General features: G+C 39.6%; 1 protein-coding gene across 7 annotated transcripts in view; it reads right to left on the bottom strand.

The window, feature by feature from the left end:
• Positions 1-21,021, bottom strand: part of RTN4IP1 (reticulon 4 interacting protein 1) — a 39,081-nt gene extending 18,060 nt beyond the window's left edge. For 5 of the 7 annotated variants that reach the window (XR_009054385.1, XM_057739907.1, XM_057739905.1 and 2 more), the window contains exons 1-5: positions 20,322-21,004; positions 16,021-16,196; positions 14,336-14,404; positions 13,308-13,432; positions 1,964-2,012 (exon numbers count right to left, since the gene is read on the bottom strand). Coding sequence is in view for 6 of the 7 variants with exons in the window: in XM_057739907.1 (XP_057595890.1) it covers positions 1,964-2,012; positions 13,308-13,432; positions 14,336-14,404; positions 16,021-16,196; positions 20,322-20,595 (693 nt within the window). In the remaining variant the exon portion in view is untranslated. Of the gene's footprint in view, positions 1-1,963; positions 2,013-13,307; positions 13,433-14,335; positions 14,405-16,020; positions 16,197-20,321 lie in introns of all 7 variants that reach the window. The other 2 variants (XM_057739911.1, XM_057739910.1) reach the window with 2 other exon arrangements.
• Between the last annotated feature and the right edge of the window lie 47 nt (positions 21,022-21,068).

The following is a 21,068-nucleotide window of genomic DNA, read 5'->3' as shown; positions in this document are numbered from 1 at the left end:
CTTCAGAGACTGCTATTATCCATATAGCAATCTTCTTTCCTTTCTTCAATATTTGACCCTTTCTCTTGAATGTTTTTATCTCTTCCTTTCTCTTGTAATTTAGTTTTTCCTGCTTATACACTGTTTCAATAGGGCAGCATCATGCATTGTGTTTGCTATTGAGCTCCTTCTAGTTTAGTCTTCATTGCGAAATAATTTTTTTTTTTACTTTTTTTCTGAGATTTTCCAATTCTGATTTATTTTGTTCCTTCATATCGTCTATCATATTTTTAATGGCTTTTTAGCTTGTTTTGAAATTGCAGGCTTCATTTTGATGTTTTCCGATGTGTTTTCATTGCCTGTAGGTAAATTATCCTACATCTTCATTCTTTTTTCTCACAATAACTTTGGGACTTAACCTTGATATTTTTCTATTACTCAATTGTTTAATCTTATTAAAATATTTTTATTGTGAAACATAACACAGAGAAAAGTGCATGAAATATAAATGTACAGCTTAACAAATTATTACAAAGCAAATACTATTTTAATCATCACTCAAGATTAAGAACTAGAACATCTCCTCATTTCCCCCTCACAGTCAAAACCCCCTCAACTCCCTTAGAAGTAACAACAGCTATCAGGACTTTTACTTTTTTAAGGATGTTTACTATCTAGATAAGCATCCTTAAACACTACTGTTCAGTTTCACTTGCTCGAGTGTCATTAAATGGAACCATAAAAGTTGTCCTCTTGTTTCTGACTTCTTTCTACTTGTAAGATGCATCTGTTTCATTGTGCACACCTACAGTTTGTCTCCCTGGCTGCGTAATAGTCCACTGTTAAGAATACACTGCAATTTACTTCCCAACTTTACTGCTGATGCCCACTGGAGTTGTTTCCTTATTAGATAAATGGTTTGTAAATATTTGCACCCATTCTGTGTTGTCTTTTTACTTTCTTGATAGTATCCTTTGATGCCCAAAAGTTTTGAATTTAATGAAGTCCAATTTATCTAATTTTTTAAAAATTAAATTTAAATTTTTTAAAAATTTATCCAATTTTTCTTCTTTTGCTTATGCTTTTGGTGTCATGTCTAAGAATCTATTGCCAAATCCAATGTATGAAGATTTACTCCTATGTTTTATCCAAGAGAGTTTCATGGTTTTAGCTCTTACATTTAGGTCTTTGATCCAGTTTGAATTAGTTTTCACATATGATGTGAGGTAGGGATTCAACTTTATCCTTTTGCATGTGGATATCTAGTTGCCCCAGTACCATTCACTGAAAAGACTGTTCTTTCCTCTGTTTAATGGTCTTGCCACCCTACTCAAAACTCAGTTGGCCACAGATTTATGGGTTTATTTCTAGATGCTCAATTCTATTCCACTGATCTATATATCTTTACACCAGTACCACTGTTTTGATTACTGTAGTTTTAAAAGTAAGTTTTAAAATCGAGAAGTATGAATCCTCCAATTTTTTCTTTTTTCAAGACTGTCTGGCAATTTGGGGTCCCTTGCAATTCCATATGCATTTTAGGTTCAGCTTGCCCATTAAAGTAAAAAAAAGGCAGCTGCCATTTTGATAAGATTGCACTTAATGTACAGATCACTTTGGGGGAGTATTGCCATCTTTATACAGCATTTTGGCTATTTCTATATATATATACACACATTAGAACCAGCTTATCAATTTCTACCAAGGTGCAAACTTCCATCCACTTTCACTGCCCATGTTCTTCCTCCCTAGAAGCTTTCCTACATTAGTTATACAGGACAGCCACAGACTAACATATATTAAACCACTGGGAAGGTTAACGTTTCCTTCTACATTAGAAAATTTCCTTCTTAGGAGAGCAAGCTGAAATCACAATGAATGCAATTTCTCTCAACTTTCAAGGAAAAATAATTCACAATATATAAATCTATAAATTCATGAAAATAATAATCTTCCTATTCAGAAGATAAAGAAATTGTCTTACCTGTATAGCAAAAGTACCAACTCCACCTGAAGCGCCCAAGATTAAAACACTGCAATGCAAAAGAAACTATAACTAATGAAAATATTAAGCCAACATAACTGGATAAACAAGATTTTTCAACATGTAACTGGCTCAAAGATAATCCCCAAAGCAAACAAAGTCATTCAGCTTCCCAAGATTCTCTTACACAAGGATTTTTATTTTAGGTTCACCAAGAACCAATAAATGCTTAAAGTCAGACATACTACAAACTCTTTACCAAGAATACAAAACACCAAAAAATACCAATGATTTGTATTTTTTAAAGTAGCTCAGATGGTTCTTGGTGACATCTGCCTTACAATTTTTCTAGGCTTAAATTACCACAGCTTTCTCTATAAGAGGGAGCTCTGGGATCCTGTTTAGTGTGTTACAGTATATTCAGTTGCTCTCTAAGAAAAATCACATTCCTGACCACATTCCTGCCAAAGTGGAATAAACGTCTTTTGTTCAGACATGTCCCATCACGCTCACCAGGTTTCATAAATGGAAACCAATCTTATCTTCAATTTGGCTTCTTGTTAAAGCAGATGAATCTGTTCTATCAGCACAAACATAATTGTGCTCCAGGTTTTTACCATGTTTGCTCACTGTATATAGTCTTCCTGCCACTATAGACCAAGGGTGTGCAGACTGGAGTTTGTGGATGAGTGCTGGTGAGAACTGTGAGGGTGTGAACCCTCTGAAATTGTGAACTGACTGAAAAAACATATGAGATTTGGTGAGATCATGCACATGTGCACTGACGAGAAGAGGCAGCCAGACTTATCATCAATTTCCCAAAGAAGGTACGACTCAAAAGAGAATCACCATTCAAGAATCACTGCTTTATACATCCTTGCATTTTATCCTTGAATTAAGCTAGAGCTCCAGTGAACTGCCTTCCCCAGACTGCACCGATGAAGGTCCTCAGAAAATTGTACTGAACTGTGCTTTGGTGTTCTGTTACCAGTCTGGGCTGAGAGACGTTATAAAGAGTGATCGTTTGATATTTGACACTACATTAGCTAAGAAGATACTGTTGAGAGAATTCTTCCTGAGAATTCTCTTTATGAGTGCCCACAGAAAAAACATTTTTCTGAAGACTAAGTAGTGAGAGTAGCTATGCTTCTCTTTATCTGTTGCTGCAAACTGTGTAAGTGCAGGTTGTGGGTCCCTCTTTGACCCGGCTGCTGGGAAGTGCAGGAAATTCTGTCACTTATCTCAAGCATGTACACCCGATCTGGGAACATACATTCTGTCTACAATCTTAACCCTAGTTTCATTTTATTTTTTTTCCTCTCTTATCCAAATCACAGAAGGCTGGTTGTCACCCTTTAGATCTTAGAAGTTATTAGTAATATTTCTGAGCCAGCTATTCCCTTTGAAATTAATACCATCAAATGTAATTAAGACAAGTCTATTTGGAATCGATATTCCTTTTAGAACAGTTGCTTTTAACTTTACAGAAGTATAAATTGTGAAGAATAAAAGAAACGTTAACCATCAACTCCTCCACAATCCTTCACTTCACATATTTCATAGCTTTAATGCTGCCTAGATGTGTGTGTGGGGGGGGGGGTGGCACTAAAACTGCTTCACAGATACTCCCCAAAAACCGTCCCTCCATGGGATATTTCACCCTCTTATTCTGGCATTTTCTTATACAAATGTAACGGGTCAAACTCTCATTTAAGTTCTTTACAGTCTAATCTTTTCCACAACTCTGACTTCCTCTCACTATTTCCAGAACAGAAACCTCCACCTGAGCCTCCCCAGCGCCCTCACTCGCACCCCCAAGGCCCATGCACACTGGCCCACGCCTCAGCTCTCAAAGCCTTCACGGCCTGCTGAGGCCTCCCTTGCCTCAAAGGCTCCGATCCCAGTGTGCCTGCAGATACCCTAGCGAGCGCCCTGAGCCTGATATCCACACCGCATTTGGCGTTCATCACAGTGTTAACTTTCATCCATATGCTTGCTGCCCAGGCCAATTCTGCAAGACTTTGAGGACAGAGACCTCCTATTATGCCCAGTACCTGCCACACTATACCCTGGGTGTAGCAGATGCCTCATCAGTGTTGCCTGACTTTAAAAATCATCTAAATCAGCATCATATCCTACAATTAACAGCAATTGCTACTGCCCCAAATGAGAGAATCACCTGGTTATTTGAAAGACTGCATTAAAAATTCTTCCAATAAAGAAAAGCTTGAAGTTAATTTCTAATTCTCTGCCTGGGAATTAAGAGGATACCAAATACAATGGCTGCTTAAGGATCCAACAGCTAGACGCATCTCCAAATCATTATTGTCAGTTCACAGTTTCCCCATAACTCTTGATCCAAAGAGTCTCCTCTTCCATATAGAAAAGCAAAAATGTGTTCCTCAGCAGTGCTTGGTGGAAGAGGGAGTGGTTCAGCATCGACAGTTTCAGTTCCTGTTGGTGCCACTTGGTGGCACCCGCGAGTGCAAAACAGGCAAGGAGCAGACCCAATGAAGTGCTACAGACCACAGGTCAGCTTGTGAAGCAGCCCTGGGGACACACCATTCTCTGGTCCTGCAAACTTCATGTTTTGTGCAGGTTCAAGCAGGGCCTGTACTTTTCTTTAAGCAAAGAGAGTCCCAAAAAGGACAGCAGGCAAATACATTTTCAGCAATAAGTCAGCTAGTCCTCTGTGGCCTGAAGCCCTATGGCTGAGCAAACTCTTCTACTCTTCAAAGCACTTTCAATACAAAGGGAAAATACTTCTGTGGCCTTCCCCCAGCGGCCTTCACATCAGTGCTATACAGTGGGAATACTTTCTACCCAGCTTGCTCTCATGGTCACAAGATACATTCAAACTTCATCAAAGTACAAGCCTATTTGTTACAGTGAAGAAAGGTGTACTATAATGCTTATTGGTTTATAAAGAGTAAGTGCCCCGGAAGTACTCTCTTTGAAAAAAGCACTATAATTCAAAATTGCCAAGGTTTTTAACCACATTCCTCTCTTACTTCCTAAGTCCACATGCATAGTTTCTTTTGAAGTCAATGGGAACTGCACTGTGGCAGATATAAAAACATGCGGGAAGCATGAATAATTATTACACTGCTAATGCATTTTAAACCCTAAATTCTAATTTTTCTCTGTCATTTCTGCCCACCTCTGAGCTCTCCCTAAATAGACTTTAAGGCACTAAGGCAATGTTGACTTCTTTTCCATGACTGAGTCACCTTGTATTTAGCATTTGGGCACCAAAGTCCTCTACGATCACATTTTTCAGTAACAATCTTACAAGACAATACATCAGCACCCTAATTGCTTTACAAATAAAGAACATATGAAACATACTACAAAACAGCAGGCAATCCAGAAGTAGGGAATTGCCTTTCAAATTTCTATATTCTGGCTAAGCCCCAGAAATCTCTGAATGCCAAGGCCGGCTATCTAGAGACCTGGGGTCTTCACTGAATCTCGAGGCCTCAGATTCATCAGCTGTGAAATGATAACATCACAGGTGTACTCTAGGAGTTAATGAATAAGAATTGGCATTTTCAATATAATTTAAGCTTATATTTCATTTCTCCACCTTTCTAATGTAGAAGTTTGTGACCTTCATGATTCCCCCCCCAGACCACATACTTGTGATGGAGAAAAAAAAAAAAGTCACATCACAAGAGGAGAGTGCCCTTCATTAAGTCCCAATGGCTCAGAAACAAAGCTGATTTAAATACGGCTAAATCTTCCATCAGTAGAAACAAGTGGTCTTTAAAAAATAAGGATGATGCTGAAAATGTATAAACTCACTTTTTAGTATCACACACTACTTTTAAACCTGGAGGACGAATGGGTGGAAGCAAAGCATATCATAATATGCTAAATTTATTCCCTTAAGTAAGTGAGAAACAATCTGAATAAGCGGACTAGAGCTACAAAACAAATCAACCAAACAGGACCAAGACAGCCTGGATTTGTGTGCCCTTCTTCTAAGCCTCCATAATTCATGCAGACATTCCCCAATTTACAGAAGGGTTCATGTGTAAATTAGTTGTTTGGAACTTTAAACACATTTTCCCATGAAAACAAAGCTATTTATACATCTTGGCAAAATGCCCAGGGTAGCCCTTTAAAAAGGTTTAGTTAACGGGTAATGGACCAAGAACCTCACACACAGTATAACAATGGTTCTGTGGGACATGCACTCAGAATTTCAACCAGAGGTGCTGGGAACATATCTCCCCGCAATGGGACAGGCAGTGGAAACAATCCCAAGACACTGGTTCCTTCCATCTGATGCAAAACAGAGGGAGGAAGACAGAGTGGGGGGATCACTTATGATGGCAACATGAGACTGGATGAGAGAAGTAGCATGGTCAGAGAACGGAACTGACAGGGTTCAGGACATGCCACCCCAAAACACAGCACCTTGGCAGATGGAATATTTTAAGCTGAAGGAAGTTGAGAAACAGCATATGAGGGAAGGACTCTGACCTTCTCCCATGAAGCTGATCATAAGACTCTCGTGTGAGAGGTGTGCGCCCTGTCCCTGCAGGAAAAGACCCCATCTTATCTCCAAAATGCGAGGCAGTGGGGAAGCAGAACTAACAGGCCTTGCTAAGTTTTCTCAGTTTACTACACTGAGCACATACTTTTGTCCCATCACATTTTTTTCAAGACTCTCCACTTTTCATCAAAGGTAGCACAAAAATGTTCAGGTTTAAAAATGGAAACAGGGACTTCCCTGGCAGTCTAGTGGTTAAGACTCTGCGCTTCCAGTGCAGAGTTCAACAAACCCTGGTCAGAAAAATAGGATCCTGCACACCACACGGCCAAAACATTAAAAAAATTTTTAAAAATCGGAAACAGATTTACAGATATAGAGAGCAAATGGATGGCTGCCAGAGGGGAGAGGGAGTCTGGCAAAATAGGTGAAGGGATTAAGAGATAAAAACTTACAGTAATAAGTCAGTCATGGGGATGTAATATACAGCATGCAGAATACAGTCGATAACACTGTAATGATTTTGTACGGTGAGAGATGGTTACTGGACTTGTGGTGATGTTTTGTAATATATTTGATTGTTGGATCATGTGCTGTACACCTGAAACTAACACAATACTGAATGTCAACTATACTTCAATCTAAAAAAAATGCTCAGATTTAACCACTTCTTTGGATCTTCATTTCCTTATAAAGGCTCCTATGTTGCACAGAACTTACAAACAAATAAATGTATATGCTTTTCTCTTGTTAATTTATCTGCCTTTTGTTACGGGGGCCCCAGCCAAGATTTAAAAGAGCAGAGGAAAGAGCAATTTTTCCTTCCCTACAGAGCCAATGAAGCTGAACCTTCGGGCCTTCCCCTTACCGCCTGGAGAGGAGCCCCAGCGACGTATCTGTGTGGACATGTAAGCAGATAGGGGAGCGCGTCACCCGAGAGAGGGCCAGGCAGGGCTTTCTGGACAGAAGAGAAGGCATTTCTTGGCCTAAACCATTTTGTGATCTAAGCCTGGCCACAATGCTTGCCCTTGAACAGGTCTTGGTAATTAATGATCTTAAGGGAACAAAAGAATGCAAAAATAACTCTTATCAGCCAAGAGAAGTAACAATAGCAAAGATAATAGGTCAGTTGTAAAGACTCCCAGTTCTGTTTCAATGGTAAAGATCAGCCTGAAGCGCTCAACCACTGGGTCAGCTGGAACCTAAGGGATGATGATGGTGACCTTTTCTGACCCTTGTGACTTCAATCAACTAAAGCTTCAAAGGCCAAGCCCCTTCATGAATATGTATGTTCTCTTAGCTTAAAACTTACCCAATTCTGCTGTTTGGAGAGATACTGCTTTGGGAACCATCCCCAGTGTTCTTACTTGCTGCAAGTAATAATAATAGAAATCCTTCCTTCTCCTGATCTTTGGCTTGGCTGTGTCTTTTGGCCTGACACCCATGGAGAAGTGAATGGAGTTTTGGGGTGACATTCGCTTTTGCAAAAGATAAGATATGCTAATGAAGGGTAGAAGAATATGACACCCAAATATGCCACTTAGGCATAAGGGTTATTCAGAGCTGAAGGCAACTGAGAAGAAGTAGATGTAAGAAATCTCTGGACTCCCCCTACTTGCCTAAAAGCAGGACAGAAGTTTACAAAGGTGTTTGCTCTACTCTTTACCAGGAAGGACAAAGGGGATAACTTTACTCCCTATCAGTGGGGAAGGCACCAACTTAAATTTGCATAAGAACTTTAATCTTGCTTTTCCTGGTAAACTTTCCATAACTGGCCTTCCCTACACTCACCTCTCTCTTGTTTTGAACTAAAGATGGCATTTTAGCCTGAATTCTAAGCTAACTCTTTGAGTTACTCGTTTTTCCATGCGTATCTCATGTATACATGAGGTATACATTAATAAACTTTTGTTTTTCTCTTGCTAACCTGTCTTTTATTACAGAGGTCTCAGCAGAGAACTCAGAGGGTTATAGCGAAAATTATTTTTCCTCCCTTACTAACCACAATCAGTTAAAATTGCTTTCTCTTTCCACTCCTACTTTCCCCTCCATTATACTTCCTCTCTTGTCAGGTGACACTAGATTTGATTGGGAAATACACTGGCTTGGGGTTTACTGGGAAATACTGATGTGGTTCATAGTAATTTCTGAGTAGTTACTACAGACTGTCCTGATTTAAGAATGTCTCCCAGTAATATTCCTGTTTCCCACTAAGTCAACACAACAAAGTATCATAACATTTTATTATGATAAGACTGAATATCATGGTACCTAGCATTGGATTATATGAGCAGTGAAGGAGAAACATGGTTAAACAAAGTCTAAAATGTACAGAACCAGGAGCTGGTCTGTAGAAAATTCTTCCAATTAAAAGACATGTAAAAACTTACATCACTGATAAAGTCAATTTGTGATTCAGGACCCACAAAACGGACCTGTGTCACAGCCTGCCTCACGGTCAGGGAAACCTAAAACTAATCCCCATCCTCCAACTCGGCTTCAGCTCTCCTCACCCCAGGAGCTAGGACCTACCAGCCTCACAGGGAAATCAGACCTCCCAGCCAATCACGCCCTGTTTCTGTGCTGCTGCTTCTAACGCTGCATAAAACACGGTCTTGCCCTAAATCCCTCAGGAAGAGAGCTCCAATGCTTGTGGATTGTTTTCCGTTGAATAAAGGATATTAGACTGGCTACTAAATCATATTATTTTTGTCATTTGACACCACTATTGGGAAGATATCAACAAGCTAGTTAATGAAGGTTGTTAATTACAATGCAAAAGTATTTGGGGCTTACTCACTGCACAAGGAAAGGTGAGAGGCCCTGGAATCTTACAGGTCGTAAAGAAACTTGGAAACATTTTCCCAAACCTGACAATAACCCTAAATTTTACATGACAAGGACAACAGCAAGTTGCACAGCAGAAGGGGAGGGAGCAGGGTTTGGGAACACTACGGGGCTGGGGCTTATGGAAAATCACAGTGAACTGACAGTAGGAACACAGAGAAGAGTCAGGGTGGTGGAAGGTCTTGTTTTGCACAAGGTGAGTTTCAGCTACAAGGGGGACATCTAACTGGATGGAACTGAGTAGAGAGGTTGGGGTTAGATACAGGGATCTGCAAGTTACCAAAATATAAAAGGAAACTGGGAGCAGATGAGATAAGCCTGGGAAACAGAGGAAAGATGGAGGGGCAATGGGAAAGCAGTTACGGTTAAACGGCTGGGGGGAGAAAGGAAGCCTTTAAAAAAGACGAGAATTGGTTGAAAAGGCAAGGAGAAAAGTAAAGGAGTCTAGCATCTCTGAAACTATGGAAAAAGTGAGCATAACGAAAGGGGTCAACAGTGCCAGAGACTTCAGAGGTCAAACCATAAGGAGACTGCAGAGGTCAAACCCTAAGAAGTGAAAAGTATCGCTGGGTTGGCAACTCAGTCAGCTATGACCTGGTGAGCACACCTGCAGCTGATCCGCAGGGCTGGAAGCGAGGTTACGGTGCACTGAAGAGTGAAGGACTCCTAAACTTCACCAGACAGTTACCCCTGTCACCTAGGAAATGACCTGTAAAACACAATGGCCAGGAAAGAGCTTGCTACTAATTGCTTTAACTGTGCCCTCCCGGAGCTCCCTGGAAAACAGGCCTGGGGTGGAGGCTAGTTCCTCCGCAGCACACCTGCCAGCACACCTGCCAGGCAGGAGCCAGCACACTTCCTCCCAACCCCAGGACTTCTTCAAGCAAGTAAACCGCGGGGGTTTCTTTCTCCTTCTCCTTTCCCCTCTCCCCGCACAACCTAGTCAAAGTGCAAATGAAAACCCGTGGTCCCCAGGGGTGGTGGGAGTGGAGAGTGGGGAGCAACAGGTTGGTGGGGGGGTGACGGTGAAGGACAGGCAGGTGAAGGCAGCTGAGAGAAGGCAGCTGTTGTAATTACTGCTATAAGTACATGGTGGGGGAAGCCGATGTTTTATGTTTGAGCCTGTCTAATTCTGTAAACAGAAGTAATCAGACACCTGATTTACAATTACATGACAAAATTTTACTGTCGTAGAGCCTCATTTCAAAAAAAGAAACAGGGAAAAAGCATTCCTAAATTCACTGCACTGAGTTTCAAGGATACACCATTTAAAAGTGAAATTTATTTTGCGGAGGAGGCATGGTTCAATTTCTAACACTTTCTAATACTTCTGTCAAACACAGTGAAGTACCACTTACTACCAAGAGATGAATTTCAGGCAGAGCATGACACTACCAATAAATATAACCATCAGATAGAACCCTTTCCCAAAAATATCTGCTGTAACCACTTTTTAAAAAAGTCCTATTCATTTCGAGAGCCCTACGTTATCTATGTGTTCCTGTTGAATAAATCATGAAGTAACTATGGATGGGCTGATAACAGGGAAATCATTTCTTTTGACTTTCCTAGTGATACCAAGGTGTGGGCAAAAAAGACACATGACATCAATATTAAATTATCCCCTTGGTTAACGGATGCTCAGTTGCTGCAGAAATATAATTATAGAACAAAGAAGGAAAAGCAAAACACCACTGAGGCCTTAGAAAGCTTTGTCTTAAATTCAAAAAGCTGTTTGTTACAAAGAAATCCTGTAAAAATCTTCCAAGGTGGGTGTTTCTGTCATTGTTAGGTTTAGGTTTTTTTAATTAACTGGACAGAAAAACACTGTTGGTCCCTGATGACAAACACTGACTTGCTTTGTGCAGGCTAAAGACTGCCTTAATGCCAGTAGCTAACAGTGAAAGAGTAATTATTGCTTAGAGAAACCAAAATATGCTCCACCAATCACAAACAACAGTCAAACTGAAAAAAGCCACTTTGGACACCGGAAACTCTGAGTTTAAGTTAGTGAAATCCCACTATAATGGTAATTTCTTCATGTAAAAGTATTTTTACGGTATTCTAAGGTGCTCACATCTCTCATGTGATTCTCACAAATAAGGAGTTGGAGAGGGAGGCCATTATTACCACCCGTGTGTAGTAATTTCAGTAAACAAATTTCCTAGAGTACCAAGGGCCAAGCTCTCACTGCCGCTCCGAACAAAGGCATCCTCTGAGTTACCACACGTGGGATGCAACACAAGTTCATGATGTGAGCCAGTGAGGCTCTTTACAGTGGATTTCACTCCAGTGTGGTTAACGTGTGGCCAAATCAATGAACAGACCCAACTCAATATAACATATAAATCGCTTTTATAAGCATAAAACTTCCCACTTCCCAAAGCTCGCGTAACAACCTTCACTGTCCTACACTCAGTACCTTGGTGGAAACAGCAAAGAGACCATAAAAAGCATGCACGTGGTCAGCTGATTAGTTAGTAGCAGAGTAGAGAGAGGAACTCAGGCCTCTACTTCCCCAGTTTCAAGCCATTATTGCTTAAACAGAAGATAACATAGTACCTGCAAAGCCAACGATAAACTGGGAAGAGGAGAGAGAGCTAGATCTGTTCTAACCCACTTTCTACAGAATACTAAAAAAAAAAAAAGGATGCCTGGAAAGCCTGAACCAGCAGAAGGAATGAGAGCTCTCTATCCAGAGTGGTCATGCAGGCACAGAAAGCTGAATGCTTTTAAGGAAAAACAAAACAAAGCATCAATGTCACTGCAGAACCTACAATAATAATGTGTTTAAAAATCCTTAATATGATTTTTGCAAGGTTACTAAAACAAACCATTAGAAAAATCTACAAGGTCAAACTAATTTAAATAAAATGTTGCACCAAAATGGCAACTTCAAGAATGACATGGCCCAAAAGCTTAAAAAATAAACAGGGTTGACCTTTAGAATAAATATTTGCTTTGAATTCTGCAATGAAGAGTAGCACCTCATTAGATGAATAGCCTTTATGCTGCTTTCAGAAGTACAGCTATTAAGCTTTCATTAAATTCAACGTCCTATACTCCAACACATTAAAGGTAAAGTGCAGTGTTTCATAACAACAGGAGTATATAGACTGACACAGACTTCTATTATTTTCCTGGCACAATGTAATCAGAAAACAAAATTCGACCTACAGCTCTCTCCTTCATCACAATCACTAAACAGTTCTGAGGACCTAGTTTTCTCACCAAATAATAAAATCAGTTTTCTCTATGATGCCAACTTTCTAAAACACAAAGAAAGCATTGCTAATAACAGTAGCCACCATGTACTAAGTGCTTTCCATGCGCCACGACCTGTGCCACTGATTTTATATTTTATCTCATTTAACCCCTAAAACAGAACTCACAAAAGAGGAGTGCCCACGTGGGCCACCCAGTTAGAAAGCAGTAGAATCTGAATATGAACTCAAGAACGTCTAAGACATCGTCACTCACTGTGCTTTTGCAGATTCAACATGCACACCTGCAAGTCCTGGAAGCACCAGGGCTGCCTAAAGGATCCTGAGAGAGCACAGAGCCTAAGAGATCTCAACAATATTCAAACTGTTTATGTCTGTTTTTCATAGCAACCTGCAAATGTGAGAACAACTCCTAGCAGAGGTAAAAAAAACACACATCTCGATATCATTCTTTAAAAACTGTAAGGAATTGGTTCTTAACCTTTTTAGGAATGTGATGAAAGCTCTGGATCTTCTTCCCAGAGACTGACATACAAAAGTCTTGCATCATTTTAGAAGGTTCAGACTCCAAACAACCATCTACATATTTTTAAAATTCTCTGAGCTAAGAATAAACAAAATGAGGTTTAAAAAGTACAAACTGACAAGAGGTCTTAGGAAATTGTTTTAAATGTTAGCACAACTCTGCTCCTAGTTTTAATGCTTCTGACAAATCTACTGCAATGACCTCACCAATGGAAAGAAGGGAGTTTTAGATGCCGCCACTGGTACTCACCGTTTTCCTGCGCAATTCGTGTCATTCAGGCCCCCAACCTTGTTTATGGCAGACCAGGCTGTGAGGGCCACATAAGGCAGAGAGGCAGCTTGAGCGTGAGTGAGTGATTTGGGCTTGTGAGAGACCTAGATTTGAAGACAACAGTCAAAAACAAGCAATGACCTGCAAACCCATGAACACAATTAAGTACATCTACCTTCTTAGGAATCCAGCTGTTTTCAGAGAGATAACATTTGGCCTATTGCAAATGTTATTCAGTGGTTATTGCAAACCCTACTCCAAGATTATCCCTAAGGAATTTCTCCAAATGACTCAACCTGCCTTGCAGAGGTTCAGTAAGGTTTTATAGGTTACATTATCAGATACAGCTGCTTAATTCTACATAAAAAGACCCCATTCAAGACCATTAGTCCTAACTATACCCAGAAACGAAACCAAATAAACCTTGAGCCCTCATAAATACACTCTAATTTGTTTTTGTGATCAGCCGTTTCCTTTACTCCCAATTATTGGAAGGTAATCTTTCCAGACTTTTTCTAATCTTAGTAAATATCCCTTTTTCCCTCCCCGCCCCCCTTCTGTAGGCACTTTCCTTAATATTAACCGCTTTCTAATTAAACTGTCAGGCCTCCTGACTAGATTTGATTAGACTTCTGTTTTGAAAGTTATCTGAAACAGCTTGATACTTCCATGCTTCTGTTTATGATGAATCAGTATGCTCCATTTGGTATATTTGGTTTCAACTATTTATGCCGGATAAAACCAAGAAACACAGCAGGGTTTCTAGATCTCGCTCCAAATCCCTGTTCCACAAGACAAAGATAACCGCTTTGGCAGGCAGTGTTATTTAAATGACATCCAATACTTTTTAAAGTCTTTTAAAAATTCCTATTCTCTATCTCAGGTCTTTCGAAACTACCCATAAAACTTGAACCCGCTCTCAAAAAAAACCCCAATTATTTCAGAGATACTTGTCAGTCTTTGTTTCTACTTTCCAATGGCATTTCAGCACAGAACTGGGGAGTTACCTCATTCCCACTGACTACAACAAACTCTGAGAGAGTGCCTTGTTTCCAGGGAGGAACTGCAGCCCAGACCTGAAATACACACAACTTCGTTAGAAGCAGATCTTTTTAAGTCAAAGTTAAGCATGAGAGAGTTCCCCAATACATATCCCACCCTGTGGAAAAAAAAAGCACAAGTCAGGTATCCAGCAAACAAAAGAGTTATTTTCACATGAGATCAATGTATTATTTAGCATGATTCTGGATTTACCAAGTCAAAGCACACTGGAGGTAGATACCAGTAAATCCTGCTGTATTTATTGGCTACTTAGAGTACAGTAAGAACACAGTCTCTGGGGCCTGAATCCCGGCTCTCCCACTTATTAGCTATGGGACTTCCTTACAGCTTGACTTCCTCACCTGCGAACTGGGCCTAACTGTACCTACTTCATAGAGATTAAATGAGTTCTTTTATCAAAAACTAGAACAGTGCTAGCTATTATTATAAGCTGACTTTAATTTCTTGGTATAAAAGTTCAAGGTGACAAGGGACAGGTGATTATATCAACCTTTAGCTATTTTAAAACCATCTAACCCATAAGGTAGAAATTATCATTTAAAGACTTTAAAAGTCCCAAGCATATTTATCTTTTTTTTTATTAATTTTATTTATTTATTTATTATTTTTGGGGGGTACACCAAGTTCAATCCTGTTTTTATACACATATCCCCATATTCCCTCCCGCCCTCAACTCCCCCCCCACCCTCCCTAGGGTCCCCCCCACGCTCCCTGTCCCAGTCCTCTAAGGCATTTTCCATCCTCGAGTTGGACTCCCTTTGTTATACAACAACTTCCCACTGGCTATCTATTTTACAATTGGTAGTACATATATGTCTGTGCTACTCTCTCACTTCGTCTCAGCTTCCCCTTCACCCCCCACCCCCCCCAATCCTCGAGTTCTCCAGTCCATTCTCTGCATCTGTGTCCTTGTTCTTGTCACTGAGTTCATCAGTACCATTTTTAGATTCCATATATGTGAGTTAGCATACAATATTTGTCTTTCTCTTTCTGACTTACTTCACTCTGTATGACAGACTCTAGGTCTATCCACCTCATTACATATAGCTCCATCTCATCCCTTTTTATAGCTGAGTAATATTCCATTGTATATATATGCCACATCTTCTTTATCCATTCGTTTGTTGATGGGCATTTAGGTTGCTTCCATGTCCTGGCTATTGTAAATAGTGCTGCAATAAACATTATGATACATGTTTCTTTTGCGATTATGGTTTTCTTTGGGTATACGCCCAGGAGTGGGATTACTGGATCATATGGTAGTTCTATTTGTAGTTTTCTAAGGAACCTCCAAATTGTTTTCCATAGTGGCTGTACCAGCTTACATTCCCACCAACAGTGCAGGAGAGTTCCCTTTTCTCCACACCCTCTCCAACATTTCCAAGCATATATATCTTAAAGTCTTGCAATTCTTAAGCACTTGATTTAGAAAGTCCAAGCACAGCAAATTATTGTGACCGAACCAGAAAACAGAACGAAGAATTGAACCAAGAAAATGAGGGTTCCGGCCAAAGCTCAGTGTATTTGTTGAAAAGAAGAAAAAAAGGTTAATGATATGGAATAGATTTCCAAAAGCAGCAGAACGAAATCTGCACATTTTGAGAAGGAATAGTGGAATGTGATAACTCACCTCATCTCCAGGCTTGAAGTACCTCACATCAAGTCCACACTCCATCACCACACCAGACACATCCCGACCCAGAGTCAGGGGAAATTCTTCTCCTTTGATTTTAATATGTAAAGGGTCGCGTTTCATATTTAAAGCTGTAGCTCCATAGCCATCTACAAAATACAATTTATTTGTTTCTTCCAAAAGAAGGGGATGATTTCAAAACTACTGCAGGGTTATAGGCCAGGTACAATTCTAGATCCTCAAGAGGTAGATTATAAAATAACCAAACCTTATAAATGTTTTACCAACACACAAGAAAGCATAAAAACAATGAATATTTTTCCTTTCACAGAAAATTACTTGAAAAGTTATAATCACTGTTTTTTTTTTAATTTATTTTATATTGGAGTACAGTTGATTAACATATAATCACTGTTTTTGAAATTCCAATTCTGAAACTGTCTTTGGAACTTTCAGTATTTTCTTTCAAAAATTTTACTTTGTTCTTTGAAGATGGTTTATTAATTTATTCACTCAAACAATAAAGCATCTAAAGCCAAGTCTAGTAAAGACAATAAATGTTAAAGTTGTCTGAAGTTAATAAATAAATAAGGCATGGGTATGGTATTTGACACTGACAACTGGTCTATGAGCAACCGTCCCAGCCTCTCAAAAGATATTTCTAGAACATCTTTGGGTTAAGTGCAAGATTCCCAAATGGAAAAGAACCATTTGGCTGCATCAGTTCTGATATGTTAAATCAGGTTGATTGCTTTATTATACATCGTTTTATTTTTTAGAACGTTTACATAAGTATCAGCTAAACAGACTGAAAACATTCCTCTGATCAGTACTTTTTTGGTTCAAATAAATTGGCTACACTATCTATAACAATCCAAAGTAGTTTATTACAGAGCTTCAACATATAAAATGGCTTTTCTAAGACACAAAAGTATCTGTTATCATCTCTTCTGCCTGCCATCCTTCTGAGAACATTTCTGCTATGCAAGGTTCTCCAAGATGAGCACCCTGCTTACCTCTCTAGTGTCAGGTACCACAAATGATGCTCCGGAATCACCAAGCCACTCTGTAAGTCTCCCCTTTTCTCCCACTCATCCTCATTAGATCTTAAGGACAAGGAGAAATCAGCAAAGGAGCCCGAGAAGGCTTGGCCAGTTAAAAGGTGTTCAGGAAGCCAGGTGAGGAGGGTCATTTAAAGAAGTCAAATGCTGCTGACGGGGAAGACAGTTTTTCAAATAAGGGCAAGGCCTGTCAGTAGGCTTTTAAAAAACAAAAACCTCCAAACAAAACACTGGATCCAACAACACAGAGGTCTTTTGTGACCTTTATAGGAGTGGTTGCTGTGGCAGGAGGTGACAATGCGAGTGAGGAATAGGAGACCACGAGAACATTCAATTCTTTCAAATAGTTTTGCTGTAGAGGAGAGCAGAGAAATGGGGCAGTGGCTGGAGAGGGACAGGTGAGATGGAGGATTTTTAAGCACTGTTTTAATTTTTTCCCCTCTTTAAGAATAGAGAAATAACAGTAAGTTTGTATGCCAGTGGGAACGACCCAGTGGAAGATGGAACATGCAGGGGAGAACTGCTGCAACAATGCTCCTGACTGGGTGAGAGGGCATGGGGTCTAGAACCCAGGTGGCAGGCTGGCCTTAGACGGGAGCTATGACAGTGAATCCAGGCAGCAGGAAGCAGAGGGTACAGGGAGAGAGGCTGACAGGAGGGTAGCTTGCAGAAGTTGCTTTTAATAAAAAACCAGGACACATGGAAGAAAGTGTTTGCAAGTTGGGCAAGTCCCAGAAAATCTAAGCTGATGGCCACCATGCCAATATTACATACTCGCCAGCTGGCTAATTAGGAGCGCATTCTATCAAGGGGAAAAAAACCAACTTCACATGTAATACTCATATAAAAGTTACATTTTACTTTTGCTGTCTTACATTCCTTTTCCACCTCTCAAACACAATTAAACAATTATTCACTGAAATTCCTATGTGGTTTGATCAACAGAGGTGGGCATTTAGCCATGTCAAATTTCAGCTGCTGTTCCAGAGCTGCAAAAACACACTTCAGTCCTCTCTGAGCTACACAGCCTGCAGAGCAAGGTTGTTTTCTTGGCCACCTCGGTATCACTTGAGTAACCCTGGCTCACTTGTATCAGCTAAACGAGCCCCAAATCCAGAAACAGCTGGTAGTTACGAACTGAGAACTTACTTGGTGACACAATGAACGGGTGCCCTTAGGAGCTCTGTCCCACAGTTAGAGGTGACCAGTTTGGTTCAGAGTTGGAATAATTTGGAAAATCCTAAATCTGCCATGAGTTTCAAAAGCTTTAATCCCATCAAAAGAAACCAAACTTTGTTGGTATGATGCTGTTAGCTGTTATTTTTTTTTTCTATTTTAAGATTATTCATTTCATTAACCATTTATATGATTTACAACTTTATGTCCAACAATAGTGGCCATCTCGAGAAAAACAGCCAGTTTTCATCTTTCAAAATATACATGTCCTTGCTTTCTTGTCAAGGGAAATAACTGCTCCCTACCGTTTACAATCTTATACTCATTATTTTATTTCCCCAAGCTATCGTTTCAGGTATCTTCTGCAACAATAATAATCACACTGTCTCAAAAAAGAATCCATGAGCAGGAAATAAAGAGGATAACTTGCAAATAATATTACCCAGTCAAGTCATAAAAAACTAAAATGTCTCAAGAATACTATATAAAAGTAAAATGTGTTATATTACATTAAATAGCAGCCAAGAAAGTCCAGGTCTAGCCATTCTACTGAAATTAAAATGTACACAATACAAATTGTGCACATGCATTCAAAGAAATGAAAAGTTAACAGATCTAAATGAAGACAAAATGCTTTTAAAAATTGCTCATGGATTAAAAAACCACTTATTTTAGTTTGTAATCTTAAATCAGAATGAAAATATAAAATGACATTAAAAATAATGACTGAATGACAACTACATATGTGAAGCACGGAAACAGGCTACAGTTGACAGCGCAGGGGCTCTACCTTCAAAGAGCTTATGTTTTTTCATCAAGGAGATGAAAACACATAATCGTCATTGGGTTTAAATCTACCACTTAAAGATAATTCTGTTAAAAACTAAATTATCTTCGTGCCAATGTAAATGGAATAAACTGAAATATGCCCAACTAGTAGCAGTAATTACTTTAAAGTGAACAAAAAGAATACTAATGTGTATTTCATGAGACAATCATCATAGTCACTTCAATTCATTCTTAATAGAGCTTTCCAGCTACATTTTCCCCAAACCCCTTCCCCACAAAGAAATGTGTAACAGTTATTCCTCACATGTCTAGATCAGCACTGTCCAATAGAGATATAATGCAAGCCACATATCTAACTTAAAATTTTCTAGTAGCCACTAAAAAATAAAAAGTAAAAAAAAAAAAAAGTGAAATTAATGCTAATAATATATCCAAACTATTCTGAGGTCAATATGTAATGAATATAAAATTATTAAGATGATATTTTACATTCATTTTTTTCTTACTATCTTTGCAATCTAGTGTATATTTTACACTACTTGTACATCCCAACTTCAATTTAGACTAGCCACATTTCAACTGCTCATTTTTTTTGTCATTTTCCAAAGTTAAAGTAATTCACAAATAGTAATCAATCTTTTCAGCACTATAATAATTGCATAAGGAATATAGTACTCTCCAAGCTTTGTCGATATCCCCAGCAGAAATTAAGATGATAACATTATTCCCACTGAGGATGGCACATAACAGAAAAGTGTATTTTAACTTCCAAGGGCAGAATGCAACAGCAAAAATGAGGAAAGTACTGTGTCCATATCCTGGCATCCGGTTCCGCGGTTTTGTCCCCTGGACCATTAAAGAAAGCTGTGATTAGTGGGAGGGCAAATAAAAATTACTAAGAAAATACAAATTCTGAGCTGATATGAAAACATAACCATAGCTCTAAAACCTGTGGTGGACCTCAGAATACCACAAGTTCCCAGGAGAGTGTACCAGAAAGTTAGCTGTGGATACAATTCCCAATTTACATTTTATGGTAGCATTGGAAGCAATTCAGACTTGCATTTGGAGAAAGATTAAAGCATACCACGGACATTGCGACTTTAAAAATTTTGGAAATAATATCTACTGAGATACTATCAAAACGCTAAACAATTCCTTTGTGTTAACCAAAAAAGTATAGTTAATAACAACTGATCTTTTAATACTCATCTCTGATGAGATTATCTGAAGAAGAAAAAAAGGTAATGAGGAAGGTCTTTTGAAACTTACTTCTCATATTAACATCTATAGGATTGATACTCGCAGCGTGAACTTTAATAATGACTTCATTTGGATAGTGTATCACTGGTATCATCATGTTCTGGTTAAATCGAAGCACTTCATTACTCCCATATTTATCTATCACCCAGGCGGGCATGACAGTGCTCCTCGGAGAGCTAGTACTAATCTTTCTAACTGAAGGCTTTTGTACAATTTGGCTTCTCCAGAAGCAAACCGCAGTGCACGCATTTCTTCCAAGTACACAGGTCTTCAGAAATCCCATGGTAAAGCGGTTGAATTGCGTGCCCTAACTAACAGGCACTTACACGGGATCAAACCCTCACACCTGAATTCGGTCAAACTCTGCCAAACACTCTGGCCAGTTGCAACGTTGAGAATTCAATAATGAAGTCAAGACTGATGGAGCAACTGAAGAAATAAGAGTATGGAATTACTCTACTCTCCGCATCTGAAACGCTCCAATTAACGTTCCAGTCAGTATTCTGTCCATTCTCCTCCGCCCTTACACCCCCGCCCCTTGAAAACAAAAACAAAACCCCTAGAATCCTGCCCTGTCCCGGGAGCCCTCTGCGGGACAAGCCGACTCCGCTCGCGATCCGGACGCCACAGGAATTCAGGCGCTTCCAGGTTTCCGCCGCGACCCTAGCCCGGAATCTCCTTGCCACCCGCCCGCCTTCCCCGCAGGACTTGCTTAGCGGCGCCAGCCAATCGCGTGCAAAGATCATTTTCCTCGGG

The sequence above is a fragment of the Hippopotamus amphibius genome, chromosome 6 (genome assembly GCF_030028045.1).
Source record: "Hippopotamus amphibius kiboko isolate mHipAmp2 chromosome 6, mHipAmp2.hap2, whole genome shotgun sequence".
NCBI lineage: Eukaryota > Metazoa > Chordata > Mammalia > Artiodactyla > Hippopotamidae > Hippopotamus > Hippopotamus amphibius.
Note: the sequence above shows the minus strand (reverse complement) of the source record. Positions and strands in the feature narration are given on the sequence as shown.